General features: G+C 42.1%; 1 protein-coding gene across 5 annotated transcripts in view; it reads right to left on the bottom strand.

Moving 5' to 3' along the window:
* The window catches only part of Il12rb2 (interleukin 12 receptor subunit beta 2), an 83,657-nt gene that overhangs the window by 12,679 nt on the left and 53,570 nt on the right, over positions 1 to 17,408 (bottom strand). For all 5 annotated transcript variants that reach the window (XM_021230630.2, XM_013117753.3, XM_040738452.1 and 2 more), the window contains 4 exons: positions 12,968 to 13,184; positions 4,580 to 4,780; positions 2,029 to 2,127; positions 1,786 to 1,944 (listed from right to left, as the gene is read on the bottom strand). In XM_021230630.2, the coding sequence (XP_021086289.2) occupies positions 1,786 to 1,944; positions 2,029 to 2,127; positions 4,580 to 4,780; positions 12,968 to 13,184 (676 nt within the window). The remainder of the gene's footprint in view (positions 1 to 1,785; positions 1,945 to 2,028; positions 2,128 to 4,579; positions 4,781 to 12,967; positions 13,185 to 17,408) is intronic.

The following is a 17,408-nucleotide window of genomic DNA, read 5'->3' on the forward strand; positions in this document are numbered from 1 at the left end:
TTTAAGGAGGCCTTTCAGAACTCTTATTCTGACAGGCCTGCTGGCAGATTAGCTAGCAAATGACGGTAAATCTACAGACCTCTTAATTAAGCATGAGTCAACTCACAGAAGACAGATGTGGGAAAATTATTGAAAGTGCAGGTACACAGAAAAAGATCCCAAGCATTTTTTTTTCTTTTCTTTTTTCCCAGAGCAATATACACAGATCAGCTGGAGAACTTTTCTTTTCTCTCAATACTAATTTGAGAGTCATAACTGAAAGGTCAAGAGATAAGACAACTTTTCTTAAGGTTCTGAGGCATAAAAATCTCCCATGGTAACACTCTGGAGCCTGCCAATCAAGCAGTCTTAAATTCCTGAGCCTACAACTCCAATGACAGGATGAAAATGCCCCTTCTTTCTTTCTTTCCTTCTTTCTTTTCCTCTTTTTTCTTTCTTTTTCTTTTTTAAAATTTAATTTAGAAACAATCTTATTTTATATATTAATCCCAGTTTCCTCTCCCTCCCTCCCATCCTCCCATGCCACCCACCAACCCGCCCCCCCCATCTACTCCCCAGGGAGGGTAAGGCCTTCCATGGGGGATCATCAAAGTCTGTCACATTTCGGGGGAGGGCCCTCCCCCATGTATTTAGGCTGGGAGAGTAGCCCTCCATGGGGAATGGGCTCCCAAAGTCCATTTGTGAAAATGCCCCTTCTTTCTAACAAATGCTTCTGAAAGAAAGTCAGCTGTTTAGGAAACAGAGAAGGCAAAATCAAGAAACAACAAAAAATAAAAACAGAAGAGTTCTGATTAGATTAAAGATCTGAAGATCAGATCTCACAAGTGACTAGTTACATGAAGGAATGATTCATGAAACCATTTGAGATAGTGCTCCAGCCAGAATTTATTATAACTGTTTTGCTTTTTCAGTTATAGAGCAATTACAAGTCATAAAAGAGTTATCTAAGCTGTGCTGTATTTTATCCATTCCAAGAAAATAATGATGGTAATTTCAGATGTGAAGAGTTAAAAATCATCTAAATGTTTTGGACCTCAAGGAAGTATATAATTAGTATGTGTGACTTTTAGAATCAACCTCATCAATGCTGTTATAATTCTGAGCTTTCTCTCTTTCTTTCTATTTATTTATTTATTTATTTATTTTTGGTTTTTCGTAACAGGGTTTCGTGACAGGTAACTTTGGAGCCTATCCTGGCAGTCTAGACCAGGCTGGCCTTCAACTCACAGAGGTCTGCCTGCCTCTCCCTCCCTAATACTAGTACTAAAGGTGTGTCCTACCATCTCATCTCCCTGCTAATTCTGAGCTTTCGTGAGTGTCATATTCCTCTTATTTGCTTAAAAATTAATGCTAAACAATGAGTTTTGGATCACAAAACTGTATTATTTTTTTTAACCTTTTACCTGTCTGTATGTGTTTGTTTACCAGTTTAACAAAATCACAGTGTTACTATTTGTTATTTGTTTTGAGACAATGTCTCTCTCACTATGTAGGCCACGCCTTACCTTTTCTTGCCTTAGCCATCCTAGTTTGGTCTTTGTGAGCAGGCGCTGTGAGGGTCTGGTTCACTCACTTCATTTCTTTAACAGTTTGCTTAGCATATAACACATACTCAATAACTTTGCATGTGCTCATTGAGGTGTCTTTTACTTTTCATAATTCAACTCATTTCACAAGTGCTGACTTAGCGCTAGCACTCGTGTATAGCGAAGACCTGCCCAATCTGTGCTTTCCCAACTTCTAAACAGGAGGCCGCGCAGCGCAGCACTTGGGTTTCACACATACCACAGAGCTGAGGTTGCGCAGTAGAGTCTCGTTCTTTCCAGTATATTCTGTAATGGAGGAGGCAGCCCATCTGCTCCCGGACTGGGATATGGGACCAGGAAATAAAAACGCTTGCCTTTTTCTCTTCGATGGCAATGATATGAGGGCCAGTCAGGGGTGCTGGGGAAAAGGACATAGAGGTTTCTATCACCCTCCAAATGCAAACCACTAACAGAAGCTTGAGTGAAAGATCCTCAGTGTCACCTTTGTGCTTGGAGTCACCCAGGACGGAGCTGCAGCCTCCTTGGTCCTCTGACAGTGCATGCACCCGGATTTCATAACAGACGTAGGGACTGATGTTCTCTACACGGGGATGGGAGTCATGTTAATATCTGCATCCAAGTCATTTTTTAGCCTTTCTTAGTTTGGAGATCAAAGAGCAGTCTGGGGTCCCAGGTCTTGGGAAGAGCCAACCAACCCGCTGCCCTGTGAAGACCTCCAGGAGTTCCTGATGAGCCTTGCAAAACAAAATGTGAGTGAGGACGCTACTACACCAATCAGAAGTTGTGGCTATTCCCCCCTGTGAATTGACTACCCTTAGTCAAGGAGGAAAGGTAGATACATGTTTGTGTATCTTCATTGACATTTTCCCTTTGAAGAAGAGCAGAGCCTTCGGGCAAACTTTTTCCTGATCTTGGCCTAAGGAAACTCTTTTTTTTTTTTGGTCATTTTGTGTGGAGCCCCCCCCCCACCAGGGTGTCTGCTCCCCACTTAAAGAACCTTCAGTGCAAGAAGCCCACGTGCAGAAGACTCTCATTTCCTTTGCAATATGACCCAGTTAACAAGCTCATCTCATGTCACCATGCTGACCTATATGTACAATGCCCGCGGGCGAAGGTCTTGGCTCTATGTTTATAAGTTATTTTATGGACTTTTTTTTTTCCTGCAGAGATTTAGTTTCACATCAGGTGTGGGAGAAAATAGGTAACTCTTCCATGAATAATGTAACCAACCAAGAATCATTCTGTACACACCGAGACTAGCATGTGGCAGAGGGACACAGCTCCTCTAGGTCTCAGGGAAGAGCTCCTAGACACTGAGATACAGTAGGCAGACAGGATGGGGCTGTGGTAGTCTCTAGCTCGGCCATCCTAAGTCCAGGAACCAGGTTTATTCTGACTCATTCCAGGACACTGAGACTGTTCATACAACCAGAGTCAGAAAAAACTTGTAAGCATCCAGTGGCTTTGGGAATAACATTTGAATTCGTGGTAAGTGGCAATTAGTGAATTTTTCAGTTCAACAGAAAATGATAACAAACCAATTATTTCCAAGTGGCAGGACAATCTTAATCGGTTGTTTTGCAACTTTATTAAGCTGGTTTTATTCAACTGCATAATTCAAAAGTAATTCAGAAATTTTCATTTTACTAAGTAGGGAGAACATGCTTGTCATCACTTTCTGGTATTTCTATAGAATTATCTGATTTCCAAAAAGAGGCAAGGTTCAAATTATCCGTGGGTGTTGAATCTTGGTATTACTTCCCAATTTAATTACTGCTTGTTCTGTCCTTGTGTCATTTAATTTGATGGGTGTGGTAGCCCTGGAGGGAAACTGGTATTACAGCACAGCCTCCAGCTATCCAGGAAGTCTCACAAAGCTGCTCTCAAATTCCATGCCTTCTGCATGCCTTCAGTTCTACCACTCAGAAGGCAGGAGGATCTCTGTGAGTTCTATGCCAGCCAGGACTAGAGTGAGACCCTGTTTCAAACAACAGCAAAAATTGATGCCTTCTTTTCTTACCATTTCCTTTCAGGGTTTGAATCTTGCTTTCCTGAGAAACCATGGAAACACACACATACAATAATCAAACTGTATGCCTCATCCCTTCTAAACTGCTCTTCTATGGGTTAAGTAGTTTCCAAATGAAAAGTTCTAGATTCTCAGTGGCTTACTCTTCTTTCTCTGGATGCTCACTGTATTCAGCCTCTTCCTTAAGGGTTATTAAAGAGATCATAACCCGTTAGAAGTCTGGGCAGGCAGGCCATACAAGAGGCACACTGTCAAGGACCAGCTTATATGTTATTGTATATTGGCTAAACTCTAGGTTCCCACTGTTTAGCACCTTGGCATGCCATGTAACCCTCTGTAATTGAAGCCAAACTTGCTTAAAGTCTCCCCAGATGTCTTAGGGTTTCTATTACGGTGATAGAAAATCATGGCTAAAGGCAACACGGAGAGGAGTGGGCTTATTCTATTTTAAGCTTGTAGTCTGCCATCCAAGGAATTCAGGGCCCAAGGTGTGATTCTGGATGCAGTATCTGATGCAGAAACCATGGAGAAATGCTGCTCGTTGGCTTGCTCCCTACAGTTTGCTCAGACTACTTTTTTTTTTGAGACAGGGTTTCTTTGTATTGTCTTGGAAGCTGTCCTGGAACTCGATTTGTAGATCAGCCTGGCCTCGAACTCACAGAGATCCGCCTGCCTCTGCCTCCCGAGTGCTGGGATTAAAGGCGTGCGCCACCAACGCCCGGCTCAGACTGCTTTCTTATAGCAACCAGAACCACCTGCCCAGGGGTGTCACCACTCCCTGTGGGATGGGCCCTCCCACACAAGTCATTAAGACAATACCCCACAGTCTTGCCTACAGGGCAATCTTTTTTTAATTTAGAAACAATCATTTCTACAGGGCAATATTAGGGAGGCATTTTCTCAGTGTGATTCCCTCTTCTCAGATAGCTCTAATCTGCTATCAGCACACCAAAACAAATGGGAACTTGTTGGCTTTCTAAAAGGGATGTGAGCAGTGAGGTACCTGAAATCAGAGCGGATGTGTTGTAGGGAGGAATCCGAAGCCAGTGCGGGGGAAACCTCATGATGCTCCCTGGTTCTAGAGCCCTCCATTCCACTATGTACTCTTGAACAGCAGAGGCAGCTTTCCTAGGAGGCTGCCAGCTCACCAAAATGTTGTCCATGTTCTCCGACTTTGCAGATACCCAGTAAGGAGCCAGCAGCCCTTTGGTGGTGAGGAAGAAGGACAACATCAGAATGGATAAAGATGAAAACAGGAACTGGAGAGACAGCTCAGTCAGCCAAGAGTTTGAGGACACACATTCAATCCCCATAACCCACTGGGGGAAAGCCAGGCATGGTTGATATGGTAGTGCACACCTGTATTCCCAGTTCTGGGGAGGTGGAGACAGGAAAGTCCCTAAAGACCTCCAGTCAGTCGGACTAGCCTATTAGTAAGCTCCTGGCCAGTGACAGACCTTTATTTTTATTTTATTTTTTTAAACAACAAACAAAAAATAAGGTAGATAGTGCCTGAGGAATGACATCTACCTAAAGATATCCTCTGGCCACACACACATGCATCTGTTCATACACCAACACACACACACACACACACACATACACACAGAGAGAGAGAGAGAGAGAGAGAGAGAGAGAGAGAGAGAGAGAGAGAGAGAGAGAGAGAGAGAGAGAGAGAGAGAGAGGACAAAAACACATGACAGCTTATCCCAGCTAAGGTTTGGAAGTCCTCAGTCTCTCTGTAGGGCCTTCCAGGTCAAGGTTTAAGTTTATGCTTTTCAGTTCATGGAAGATTAGCTTCAGCAGCTTGTCCTATAATCCTGTGTAGCTTTCTTTGTGGATTTATTTCCTCATTGAACTCACTGCATTCACTCAAAGTGCTTACTCTGGTAGGTGTAATATTCACCCTTTTAATGACCTCCCGTTTGTCTCCTTAGACATTAAAGTGTCTCTGAAAATTGCTGTGACCCTTTGCTTGTGTGTTATATTTTCACAAAACATAGTATGTTTTGTCAAACCTTTCCACTTAGCTCTCTGTTTCTGGGATAGATTCATTCTCCTTCTTTATGTAAACCTAGCTCACTTCTTCACGAGTCTGCCTAGGCCCTATTCTCATCTGTTCTGCAGTTCATCTGCGGCACCTCTCTGCATGTGCAAGACCATCATGGATGGTGGATGCACATGCACAAAACTGCTCAGCTAGGGAGTGTCCTCTGGCTGACCTCCAACACGGACGGATGAGAGGGGGATGTAGCCCTTGCCCAGCCTACATGAAGCGCTATATACATGCACAGAAGGCAAAAAACAGCACACTGACACTTCACCACGAGTAGTGGGGACTCTCACCTACACTCTGTATTTCACTTCCTATGTTTATCAATTTGATAGGCATAAAAGGATACGGGATTAGAGGTTTGATTTTCATGTTTGTCGTTTCGTAAGGCCAAGCTTCTCACTGACTCTTCTGTGACTATTGGTAGGCTTGGCTGGTTTTTCTGTGTGTTTCTGTCTTTTCCTGATTGGCAGGTAGCTTTGATGATCCTAATGACTTTTCAGTTTTCTACTCTGAATGCAGCCAGTTAGTTCTCTGACAACTTTGTTAAATTCCACCACCCTGGGGTTATGAACATATTCAACTACATTGTCTTCTGTTGGCTGTTACTTCTGCTTTTTAGGCTTAGGTTTTCAGTCCAAAATACAAGCTAAAAGGTTTTTTTTTTTAAAAGGGAAATGCTATTATTTATTTATGATTTTCAGGACCTCCAGGTTCTCATTGTAACCTGCACAGACATATCCCACCTGCTAATCCTTAGATATTCACCTTTCCTTTCTTTTCCCGGGTAATGGTAGTGGCTTCCTTGGGGTTTTACTTCTCTAGTGGGTTAAAGAAGAATTGGGGCCAGGCAGTGATGGTGCACACTTTTAATTCCAGCACTCAGGAGGCAAAGGTAGGTGGATCTCTGTGAGTCTGAGGCCAACCTGATCTGCAGAGTGAGTTCCAGGACAGCCAGGACTGTTATACAGAAAAACCCTGTTTCAACAAACAAACAAACACACAAACGAAGGAGCAAATGAAGAACTGGGTGATGGGAAGAGTAAGTATGATCAACATACATGGTAAACATGTGTGACAATGTCATAATGAAGCCCATGAATATATTTTAATAAAAAATAGAAAAACTCTTCTTAAGTAGAAATGAAAGATACTTTTTTGCTAGCCCTCCAATTATAAGTAGAAATGTTACTAACTAGAGAAAAAAGCCTTTATACCCTAAGAATGAAATGTTTAATTGAGAACGATGGAAAACTATAAAGCAAAAGGCACTTAATGACAATAAAAGTAGTTTCCTATGTTCAGACATTTATTTCTATCTTCAGTGGGGGTTGGGAGGAGGGAAGGAGGAGGAAGAGGATTGCTGCCTTTTTAGTTTGTCTCTTTTTTACTTGTTTGAGGACAGAGTCATTTTCAAATGCTGTATATGCTCACTTGGAAGTTGGAACTATTGACACTAATTTTTTAAATGTATGTTTATATAGACTCAAATTGCCAATAATTTTAGATTTTTGTGTCTGTATTCACAAGTGATTTAAACAATAATCTTTCCTGTACTCTCTTTATTTGCTTTTACTAATAAAATAAAATTGATCATAAAACAATTGATCCCATAAAACAGATTGGACAGCGTTCCTTATTTTGTATTTTCTGTAAAACTTGAATAATTAGGTTATGTATTTTTTTCCGGGGTTCAATTGTAAAGTGGTTTGTGCCTGGGAATTTTTTAAAAAGCATAATGGTGGGGGTAAGTTAGCTCTAACCTTCAAAATGGTTATCATGACTGCCTTTGTTTCATGTGCTCGTCTTGTTTTCTGTGTGTGTGTGTACTTACACGGAGGTGTCGAGGCACATGTGTAGAGGTCAGAGGACACTTGCAGGAGTTGGGTCTCTCCTTTCACCGTATGGTCTCAGGGCTAGAACTCAAGTTGTCGGGCTTGACAGCATAAGCCCCTTCCTGTGACTCATCTAGTCAGCCTGAGACACTTTTTTTTTAGAATACTTGTTTTCATTCCATAAAAATCGAGTGCTACAATGTGCAAGACCTTTTGTCTGAGGTTGTGCAAAAATGCCCCCCAAACCCTTTCATCTCTGCTTTATCTGGAATTTGCTAAGCAAATCGGTCTGCATCTCTCAGAGTCCTCCAGCCTTTGGGTCACTATCCAGGCACCAGGCTGTAATTCCTTCTCTAGGATGTCTACTACCGTCTTCCCTTCGAGACTCTGCTAATGCTTCACCTTCTCTCAGTCAGAGTTATTTCTTCCTGTGAGGCATGGCAGCACACACCTTTAATCCCAGCACTTTGGGAGGCAGAAGTAGGTGGAGCTCTGTAAGTTTGAGAACAGAGGGCTACAGACTGTCTCAGAACACAAACACAAAATGAAATAACTTCCTTAGCTTCAATCAGAATATCCTATCTCTGTTTCCCAAGAACCTCTCTGTGGAGTTCTGACGATTGTAAGGTACCACCTAAGAGAAAGGAGGCTTATGTTTCCTGTCCTGCTCTGTTGCTTGCTGGATGTCTGATCTCAGATTGCTCGGATCATTCTCATTAGTGGTTTCACTTTGAGTCACTAATAATGCGTCAGTATCGAATTGAGGAAAGAAATAAAATATTTCCTCTTGGAGTCATTTAACCAAGGGTGAGAACAGATTTGAATTCTCTACTTTATGTTCTCTGACTTCTCTTCTCTGTGTCTGTCTGTTTTGTATATTCTGTGTGTGTCTGTTGTATGTATCTGTATGTATTGTATGTGTCTGTGTGTGTGTGAATGGTGACTTTTTCTGTATGTATGTGTGTCTGTCCTTTCACTCTGTATTTATTGAACAGCACAGAAAGCATCACAAAAGAAAGGAATGGGATACTTGATAGAGATCTTTAACAGAGTTGTATAAGGGGCTATGTCTGGCTTCAACTGATCCAGATAACAAATAACATTGTTTATCAAGAAATATCCATACATGATCACTTTCAGCCTTTATAGTAGATTTTAAGAGGTTGCTTTCAACTTTTGTATTTGCTGCATTCAGCAAATGATAAACACGCGTTGTCTGGGTCAGGAGCATGGAAGAGTACACGATTTAAGATTATACCTTTGCATTAGCTTAGGTGCTAAAAATTTATTATGTGGGAAATCCAAAGCAATTACATTGTTCTCGTAAAGGCAGGTTTTAGTACACAGTAAGCTAGCAGCCTTAAGTGACTTCAGGGTGTATTATTAACTCTGGCTGTGAGGTCCAAAAAAAGTACCAGTCTCTTAGTATATAATAGATATTTTCAGAATATTGCATCCTTGCCCTGGATGCTGTTTCACCTTCCTGAGCCACAGTCTCTGACATCTGTGTGGGCCATTGTGCTGACCTGTGTTTATTGTTTATGTCAACTTGACACAAAGTAGTGTCACCTGGGAAGAAGGCATCTTTTTCTTTTCTTTCTTTTTTTTTTTTTTTTTTTTTTTGTTTTGTTTTTCGAGACAGGGTTTCTCTGTGGCTTTGGAGGCTGTCCTGGAACTCACTTTGTAGACCAGGCTGGCCTCGAACTCACAGAGATCCGCCTGCCTCTGCCTCCCTGGGAAGGAGTCTTAAAGGAGAAGATGCCTCCATAGGATTGGCCTGTAGGCAAGACTATGGACATTTTGTTGATGGATGTGGGAGGGTCCAGCCTATTGTAGGCTGTGTCACACCTGGGCAGGGGCTTTTAGGGTGTATCAGAATGCAGGCTGAGAATCTATGGGGAGCAAGCCAGTACGAAGCATGGCCTTAGCACTCCTGAATGTCCTCTGCTTTAGCTTCTGCGTTGTTCCTGCCTTGCTTGGATTTCTGGCCTAACTTCCCTTAGTAATACTCTGTTACTTGGATCTGCCATTCAGTATATACCAAGTCACTGGATTGTATATGTATGTGTGTGCTTTCTGTACATGTTCATATGTGTGCGGGAATGTGCACATGCACTGTGACTGCTTTTCATGTATCACATCTTATAAACAGTATATTACTACTGTAGGATTTACTTTTGGAAAAATCCTGTACACAAGAGCCAGAAAGATGGCTTAGCAGTTAAGGGTAATTACTACTCTTGTAGAGGATCCAGGTTCGGTTCCCAGCACTACATGGCAGCTTTCTACCATTTATAACTCCAGTGCCAGGGGATCCGACTCCCTAAACAACAAGCACAGTTGTGTACATACATACGTATGTTTTACCTAGGTGAAGCACATATAGAATAAAAATCTTTAAAAAGTCTATGTATAATACTTATCAATGGAGGAGAAACATTAAATATAAAAATATTGCAGGGGGCTGTAGGATGGCTAAGTAGGTAAGATGCTGGCCATTAAACCTGAGTTTGATTCCTAAGATCCACTTGGTGGAAGGAGAAAACCCACTCCCAAAAGTTGTCTCTGACCTACAGGCACACTGTGACATGAACAGAAACACACATACTAAATCAATAAATGGAAAAAAAAGTCAAATAAATAATTTGACTTTTCAAGATAATGTTTCTCCATCCTGGATCTTGCTCTATAGATCAGGTTGGTTCAGAGATTCACCTGCCTGTGCCTCCCAAGATCTGGGATTAAAGGCATGGGCCATGATGCCCATCTAAAAAAATTTTTTTAAAGGAAAAAAAATACCCAAAGGGTGGAGTTTGAAGAAAAATCGCATGTAAATCCACATGATGCAAAGATGACCTCTGTTAATATTTCCATGGTTTCTGCTAGGCTTTTTGTTTTTAGCTATAGAAAAAGAATCTGCTCATATAAATGTAGATTTGAAGTGAGATTAAATCCTCCCCCCTTTTTGGTGTGAGTGAGGTATCTGTCTATGTGTTCCTGAATGGCCTAGAGTTCCCTATGTGGATCAGGTTGGCTTTGAACTCATGAGGTTCTTCTTACCTCTGCCTCCCAAATGCTGGGAACATGTATACTTTTAGAAGACTGCTTTGTTGCTTGTAATGCAAAATTTCCCAGGGAACAGTTAGTGACATGTTAGTGTGTTATTAAGTCAGGCAAAGGTCAGATGTATTTAACAGTCTATTCTCTATTGTTCATTTAGGTCAGTTATGGTATTATATTGCTTCAGGAAAATTTTTCTTTTAAAAAACATAATATTTATTTATTTGTGTGTCTTATATAGCACAGGTTTGAAGGTCAGAGGACAACTTGAGGGAGTCATTTCTCTCCTTTCACGATGTAGGGATTTGAGGATTGAACTCAGGTTATCAGGCTTGGGGCAAGTGCCTTTACCTTGCTGAGTCAACTGGACAGCCCTCAAGCAGTTATTCAACAAATAACTGCATTTCTATTTCTAACATTTATTCTATTATTATATACTTCCCTCCTTCCCTTCCTTCCTTTCTTCCTTCTTTCCTTCCTTTTTTCCTCTTTGCTTCTTATCTATTTTTGAGACAATCTCACTCTGTATCCCAGGCTGGCCTGGAATTCACTATGTAGCCCAGACTAGCCTTGAATTCATAGCAATCCTCCAGCCTCATCCCCCCAAGTGCTGGGATTACATACAGGAACCACCATACCTGACCTGGCAATACATACTGAATAGTGAAATTCTCTGTATAATATATATGTTATAGACATATATTTAAGCTGTTATTTGCATTTTATGCTTTACTTGCATTTTTTCTTCTTTTTGAGACAGAATCTTACTATAGAGTCTACACTGGCTTCTAGCTTACAAACATCTAGCCTAGGCCTTCTGTTTGGGTTACAGGTATGCACTATCACACCTACCACTTAGGGTGTTTTTAAGATACAATTCTTTCACGCTGTATGAACTTGGAAGTGTATCCCCATAGTTAGAGAATCCATCTTTTCCTTCATGTTTCTTTCCTGAGTGCTTTCCCCAGGGATGAAGGGATTATTCACTGCCTACCAAACAACTTTTCATCTTCTTCAGGAAGGGAATATGGCTGCCATAATGCGCTTCATGACCCTTCTTGGCAGCTGGGCGTGGTCAGGTGAGTGGTGAGGGCCAGCAAGGGGCAGCAAGAGCCAAGTTGCTGTGCACTGGGGTGAGCTCCTGCAGAAAGGGGCCACTCCCTTCTGCCTCCTCTCTGTTCTGCTGCCTACAAGAAACAGCTAGAGCTTTGGCAGCCTTTTGGACCATTTCCATGTGAGGATGAATGCCAGCTTTGGGAGAGAAAGAGAGAGGAGTCTGGAGTAGTGATGTCACCACCCTGAGCTGTCTCTCTGTGAACCTCCTTCACGTGAGAGAGCAAATGAGCCATAGTAGCCAGACCTTCAGTCTGACTGACTCCGAGGAGCAATTCCTAACACAAATGCTAAATCGAGGTGATACCCATGTTTACTGGTGTTTTCTTCTAGCTGTTTTCATCACATGTTCTTAAAACAAGATTTACTGGTGCGTCTAAAACAATAATGTTTTGGGACTAGAGAGATGACTCGGTCATTAAAAGTACTGGTTGTTTTTCTAGAGGACCCATGTTAGGTTCCCAGCACCCACATGGTGGCTCACAACCATCTGTAACTCTAGTTCTAGGGGATCCAACACTCTCTTTCAGCCTCATAGTCACTGCATGCAAATGGTGCATAGACACCCATGCAGGCAAAAGACCTATACATATAAAATAATAAATAAATCTTAACGTAATCTCTTGGCAGAAATTTCTTCAAACTGATGATTGCTGGACCCATGTATATAGAACATTTGACACTAAATTATAAGAGAGGGTACAATTACAGTGTTTTATCTTGCTTAGACTTTTTTTTTCAGTGCAGACCTTAAGACACAGCATAAGATCTGTTTTCTTAGCTTATCAGGGTCTTTCTTTGAAGAGGTAATTGTAGAAGATATGATTATAAATGTGAGAACCTACATCTAGTTGGGATTATTTTTCTGAAGACAATTATATACATATTTAAATGTATGTAATAAAGAACATAATTTTTTCACGGTTTCACTAAGGTCAGAATTTTATTTTAATTCTCGGTTTTAAAGTATAAGTCTAAATTTTTTTTTGTCTAGAATTTAGCAATATATATTATTATTGATTCTATAAAAATTAGTCTAATTAGAAAATATTACTCTAATGTAACTTTACTAATACTTATATAAGACTACAATCACAGTGATTTTTAAGACAGTAAGTGTAAGTTCTATCTTACAAAGAAACTGAAGCTCAGAGGGTTAATTTTAATTCACTAGCTCAAGGTCATCCCCAGGGTAACAGGAACAGACAGCTGTTGACTCCAAAGTCTAAACTCTTGGCTACTCACACCATGCTCTGGCCTGCACTTGCAGAAGAGAAAAGGTAAGGGAGACAGTTTCCCACAGGCAGTGCTAAGGTGACTGGGTACTTACCAGTGCCACACAGGTCCACTATGTTTATATGAGTGGGTGCAGAGGTGCCTTTCGAATTGGCTGCAGACACAGATGCGGTCCAAGCCCCCACTCTGGGAATGATCCCAGTCCAGGAAGTGTGTCCTGTAATGTTCTGGAGTGTGATTTTCCTTGTCACCTCCCGCAAGGTCACCTGATAGTGGAGGATTTCCCCCCTTGCCTCTGATGGACTCAGATTCTGCAAGAGAGCAAATGAATATCCCCTTACTCTCAGACAAGATCATGGGTGCTCTTTATGCCTGGACCACCTGTCCCAGTTGTAGGTGACCCTGTCTTAGTGAATTTTTTATTTATGTCTTTTCATCTCAACTGTACACTTTCATTCATATCCTCACAGCTTCTTTTTAGTAAAAAAATTGGGTAACATTTAAAAAAGATAATTCTTTAAAACACATTGAGTTTTCTTTCTTCAAAATGAAGCTTTCTGATGGTAAACAGGACTGATGGAGAACTGCGGAATCTGCCTGTAGAAGCACAGGCTCTGAGCTGTGAATTTGCCATCGCTCCGATTTTGGGGCAAGCACTCAGTTTCTCTGGGTTTTTGTCTTAAAATTTGTGAAGCATACTCATAGAGAGACACACAGAGACATATTCACAGAGACACACTCCAAGAGACACTCAGAGATACACACAGAGATACACTCTCACAGAGACACACAGAGAATGCATGGACATGGGTGGGGGGCAGGGGGACAAGGTGCCTTTTTGTTTGTTGGTTGAGACAGGGTTTCTCTGTGTAGTCCTAGATTGGTTGCAAACTCAGAGACCCACCTTCCTCTGCCTCTCAAATGCTGGAACTAAAGATGTGTGCCACCACCAGCCAGTGAGGGTGCCTTTTTAGATATAGAATGTACAAGGCCGCTTAGAACATTAAAACCACCACTTTCAGGAGCTAAACTAGTAGAATGATCCTTAGGGACTTGAATTAGCCACCTGTGCTAGGAACCTAGTACCAGACTGCTGTAGAGAGAAGCCTTTTCCTTGCCAGCCACTTTGGTTTTTCCCCACCAGTCGTCTGGGCTCTGCCGCGTTGTAGTCCCCAAATAACACACAAGATGCTGTATTAATTATGAAGCTGTTGGCCTTGCTTGTTTCTTACTGGCTAGCTCTGACTTAAGTATTTAACCCATCTAAGTATTTCTCTTACCAGATGGACATCTTACTTCTCTGGCGGGCTACATGATGACTCCCTGTGTTTCTCCTACCCAGAGTCCTCCTGGATTCCTAGTCCCACCTATCTTGCTTTGCTATTGGCCAACAGTGCTTTATTGACTTATACACAGGTCTTCCCCATCAGACTGCAAAATTCTGATTGAGATGGAAGAAGGCTTGGCTAACTAACAGATTTAAGTGGCATAGTTCTCTGGGCATAGCTATCCATTCATGGCAGGAGACTGTTTACTGGAAGACACACCCGAAGACCAGCAATTGCCCTAGCTGTGGTTCCTTGCTTACCAAGAGGCTAAATCATTTGGTTTCCTATGTGGTTTATCTGTCAGGAAAGTTTGGGCATGAACATCTGGAACACTTCTGTTCTTTCACTTTAAGTGAATAAATTGCCTTCCTGATTTGTAATTTGGATTCCGAGACATTTAGTACTGGAGAGAGAATGTTCTGTTTGCTGAGTCAAGTCTTCTGATTGGCCCAGAAGCTACATTCTTGTAATTAATCAATGAGCTCTTAGCTCTGTATATTGCTTAGTTTCTGGAGCTTAGTTAAGGCACATCTGTTGGAGGAAAAGTTTGGTCCACAAGTCCTAAACTAGACCTTAGCCTGGTCTAGCGGACCAGGTTAAGACAGTGCTGGTGGGGAACCTTTGGTGAATAATGAATATTCAGCATCTCCCTGAAGTTATCATTTCAGGTGTCTATTACATCCACCACAATCAATCTCATTGCCTACCGTGAGGATTACGTAAGCATTTGCTTGTTTTTTAATTATCTGCCCCAGTTTTTTTTTTTTTTTTTTTTTTTTTTTTGGAGACAGGATCTCACTGTGAAACCCTCTATGGCTTAGAACTAATTACATAAGCCAGGCTGACCTCAAACTTTTGCTAGTGCCCCTGCCTCTGGGATAATAGGTGTGTGCCACCACACCCGGCTATGGAAATGTTTTTTAAAAGCCAAATGTTCTAACATTGTATTAATAAACCTGGCCTTTATCCGAGGAGAAAAACAACAGATGAAACAAACGCTTGTCAGGGAAGCCGTCCTCAGGCAGAAAGGGGAGCTGTGTGAACAGTTAACTTCTGAGGAATGACTTCGTGGGGGAGAACTTGGGACAGTCTATGTTAGATACACTTATCTCTGAACCTGTAGGGCTGGCAGGGAAGGATGGAGTCAGAGATAGCCAAGGGGGTGCCTTTCTGTAACCAGCGCTTACTTTCTTCTATAGTGTTTGTCCCCTGCTGTTGCTCTTCAGGCCCGGGACAGGGAGAGAGGTTCAGGCTGGGGCAATTTACAGATGGAATGCCAGTAACCCTCCCAGCCCAAAGTTGCAAAGCGCCTTCTCGAGCCGTGGGGTTATGATGCATTCTGACACACAGCGTCAACAGAAGGTATGCATTTAGCAATTTCGGAAGGGCGGGGACAGTTTTTCTCCAAGAGCCAGAAGGCTCTGAGTCACGGGAGACAAGCGGTGAACTCTGAAGATATCCATCCTGACAAACCGACTGACTCTGCAGATAAACATATTCGTACTCCGGTGCTACTCATTTGAGGAGGTGATAAGGGAGAAAATAACATTTGGTTAACCATGTGCTTTACATTCCTTGTCACGTTTAGCTCTTGTCGCTTCCCTTTCTGAGGCTTGAGCCCAGGCTTAGAGCAGTTGGGCAACTAGCTCAAGCCATACGCAGAAAGAAGACATATGAGTTTCTAGAACGCCCCCTGGTGGATGTCAGGGAGGGGCGTTATCTGGAATGTGCAGTTGCCAATCCTGGTAGGGTTTCTGACATTGGGCTCCCATCTATTAGTACCTAGTACAAACAATGAAAAGAAGAAATACTGGTGGCTATGTGGCACAGCAGACAGAGCACAGGCTCTAATGACAGAAAGGGAAGGCCATTAGAGTTTTGCCCATGCCAAAGAAAAGCAGCAGTAATCAAGACCCCCCTCGAAAGCTCAGGCATTGGGCAGGTTAGTCACAGCTTTCCTTTTGTTTCGTTTCAGCTTTGGATTGCTGCTGGCTTTGTGCATGGTGATGATGGCGATTGAATCCAGGCCCTGTGCGTGCTAGTATGTGCTCCTCACACTGAACTGAATCCCCACCCTCCAGCTTAGTAGGAAGGGCCTTTGATTTTCTCACTTCTCTATGTAACATGTGGTGCATAGTTATTTTATCACTCTGAGACATAATATCCCTATTTTCAAAATAAGAATAATGAAAACTCTTGGCTTATCCTTTATCCCTCTATGAAATTTCTACTAATGTCAGTGCTGATCACAAAGTACATATAATTTGTGAGTAAATAACTGAATAGGGGGCTGGCAGGATGGCCCAGTGGGTAAAGGCAATGACTTGAGTTCAGTTTTTGAAACTTCCACATGGTAGAAGGAGAGAACAGACACCCATACTATCCATGTCACAGGCACATTGACACAAAATAAATAAATGTAAAACAACAAAACAACACCCCTCACCCACCACACACAAACTGAATACCTTTGTTTTGAAATTCATGACTTAAATTCAGCAACCCCAAAACAAAACGGAGAAATAACATAAGGGTTTGTTGCTTTTTGTTTGCTTTACTGAGATGAGGTCTCTGTGTTGCCTAGGCTAGCTTTAACCTCGTAGGGTTAATGATCCCTCTACGTCAGCCTCTTTAGTAGTTGGGACTACAGGTGCATGCCAACTGTGCTCTGTTTTTGATTTCAAGTCTTAAGCATCACTCGACCGAAATCTTCAATGTTTGTGTTTTCCCCTCCCCTGCAGACTATCAGCTCATCTTTATATCTTCATGGATTTGCACAATGCTTGCCTCATAACAGGAATGTGGCCCTGACTTTCATAATTACCTTGTGAATCTTTATGGCAGCCTCATGTGCTATACATTAGTATTATCTTTAGTTTACTCACGAGGAAAGTATGTACAGGGAGGTTAAATGCCTTGCTCAAGAACACATGAGGTACCTCACCATGTAGCTGCAACAGAACCACATAGAGACTCCTGCTTGCTCGAGAGGTCAGAAGTTAGCATCCCTACCAGCCCTGGCATGCCCCTCAACTGCCACAGAACTTAGTAGAGCACCTATTTCATTAGGTCAGCAGCCACCACCCTTGTTTTTCCCAGATCCCCAACCCCCAGCCATTCGAGCCCATGTAGAGAACCCATCTGCTTTCCTGGTCAGTGTCCAATGCCCCTTCTGATCCTGAACTCCACCAACTTCTCAGCCAGCAC

The sequence above is a fragment of the Mesocricetus auratus genome, unplaced genomic scaffold, assembly GCF_017639785.1.
Source record: "Mesocricetus auratus isolate SY011 unplaced genomic scaffold, BCM_Maur_2.0 Super-Scaffold_100676, whole genome shotgun sequence".
Taxonomy (NCBI): Eukaryota; Metazoa; Chordata; class Mammalia; order Rodentia; family Cricetidae; genus Mesocricetus; species Mesocricetus auratus.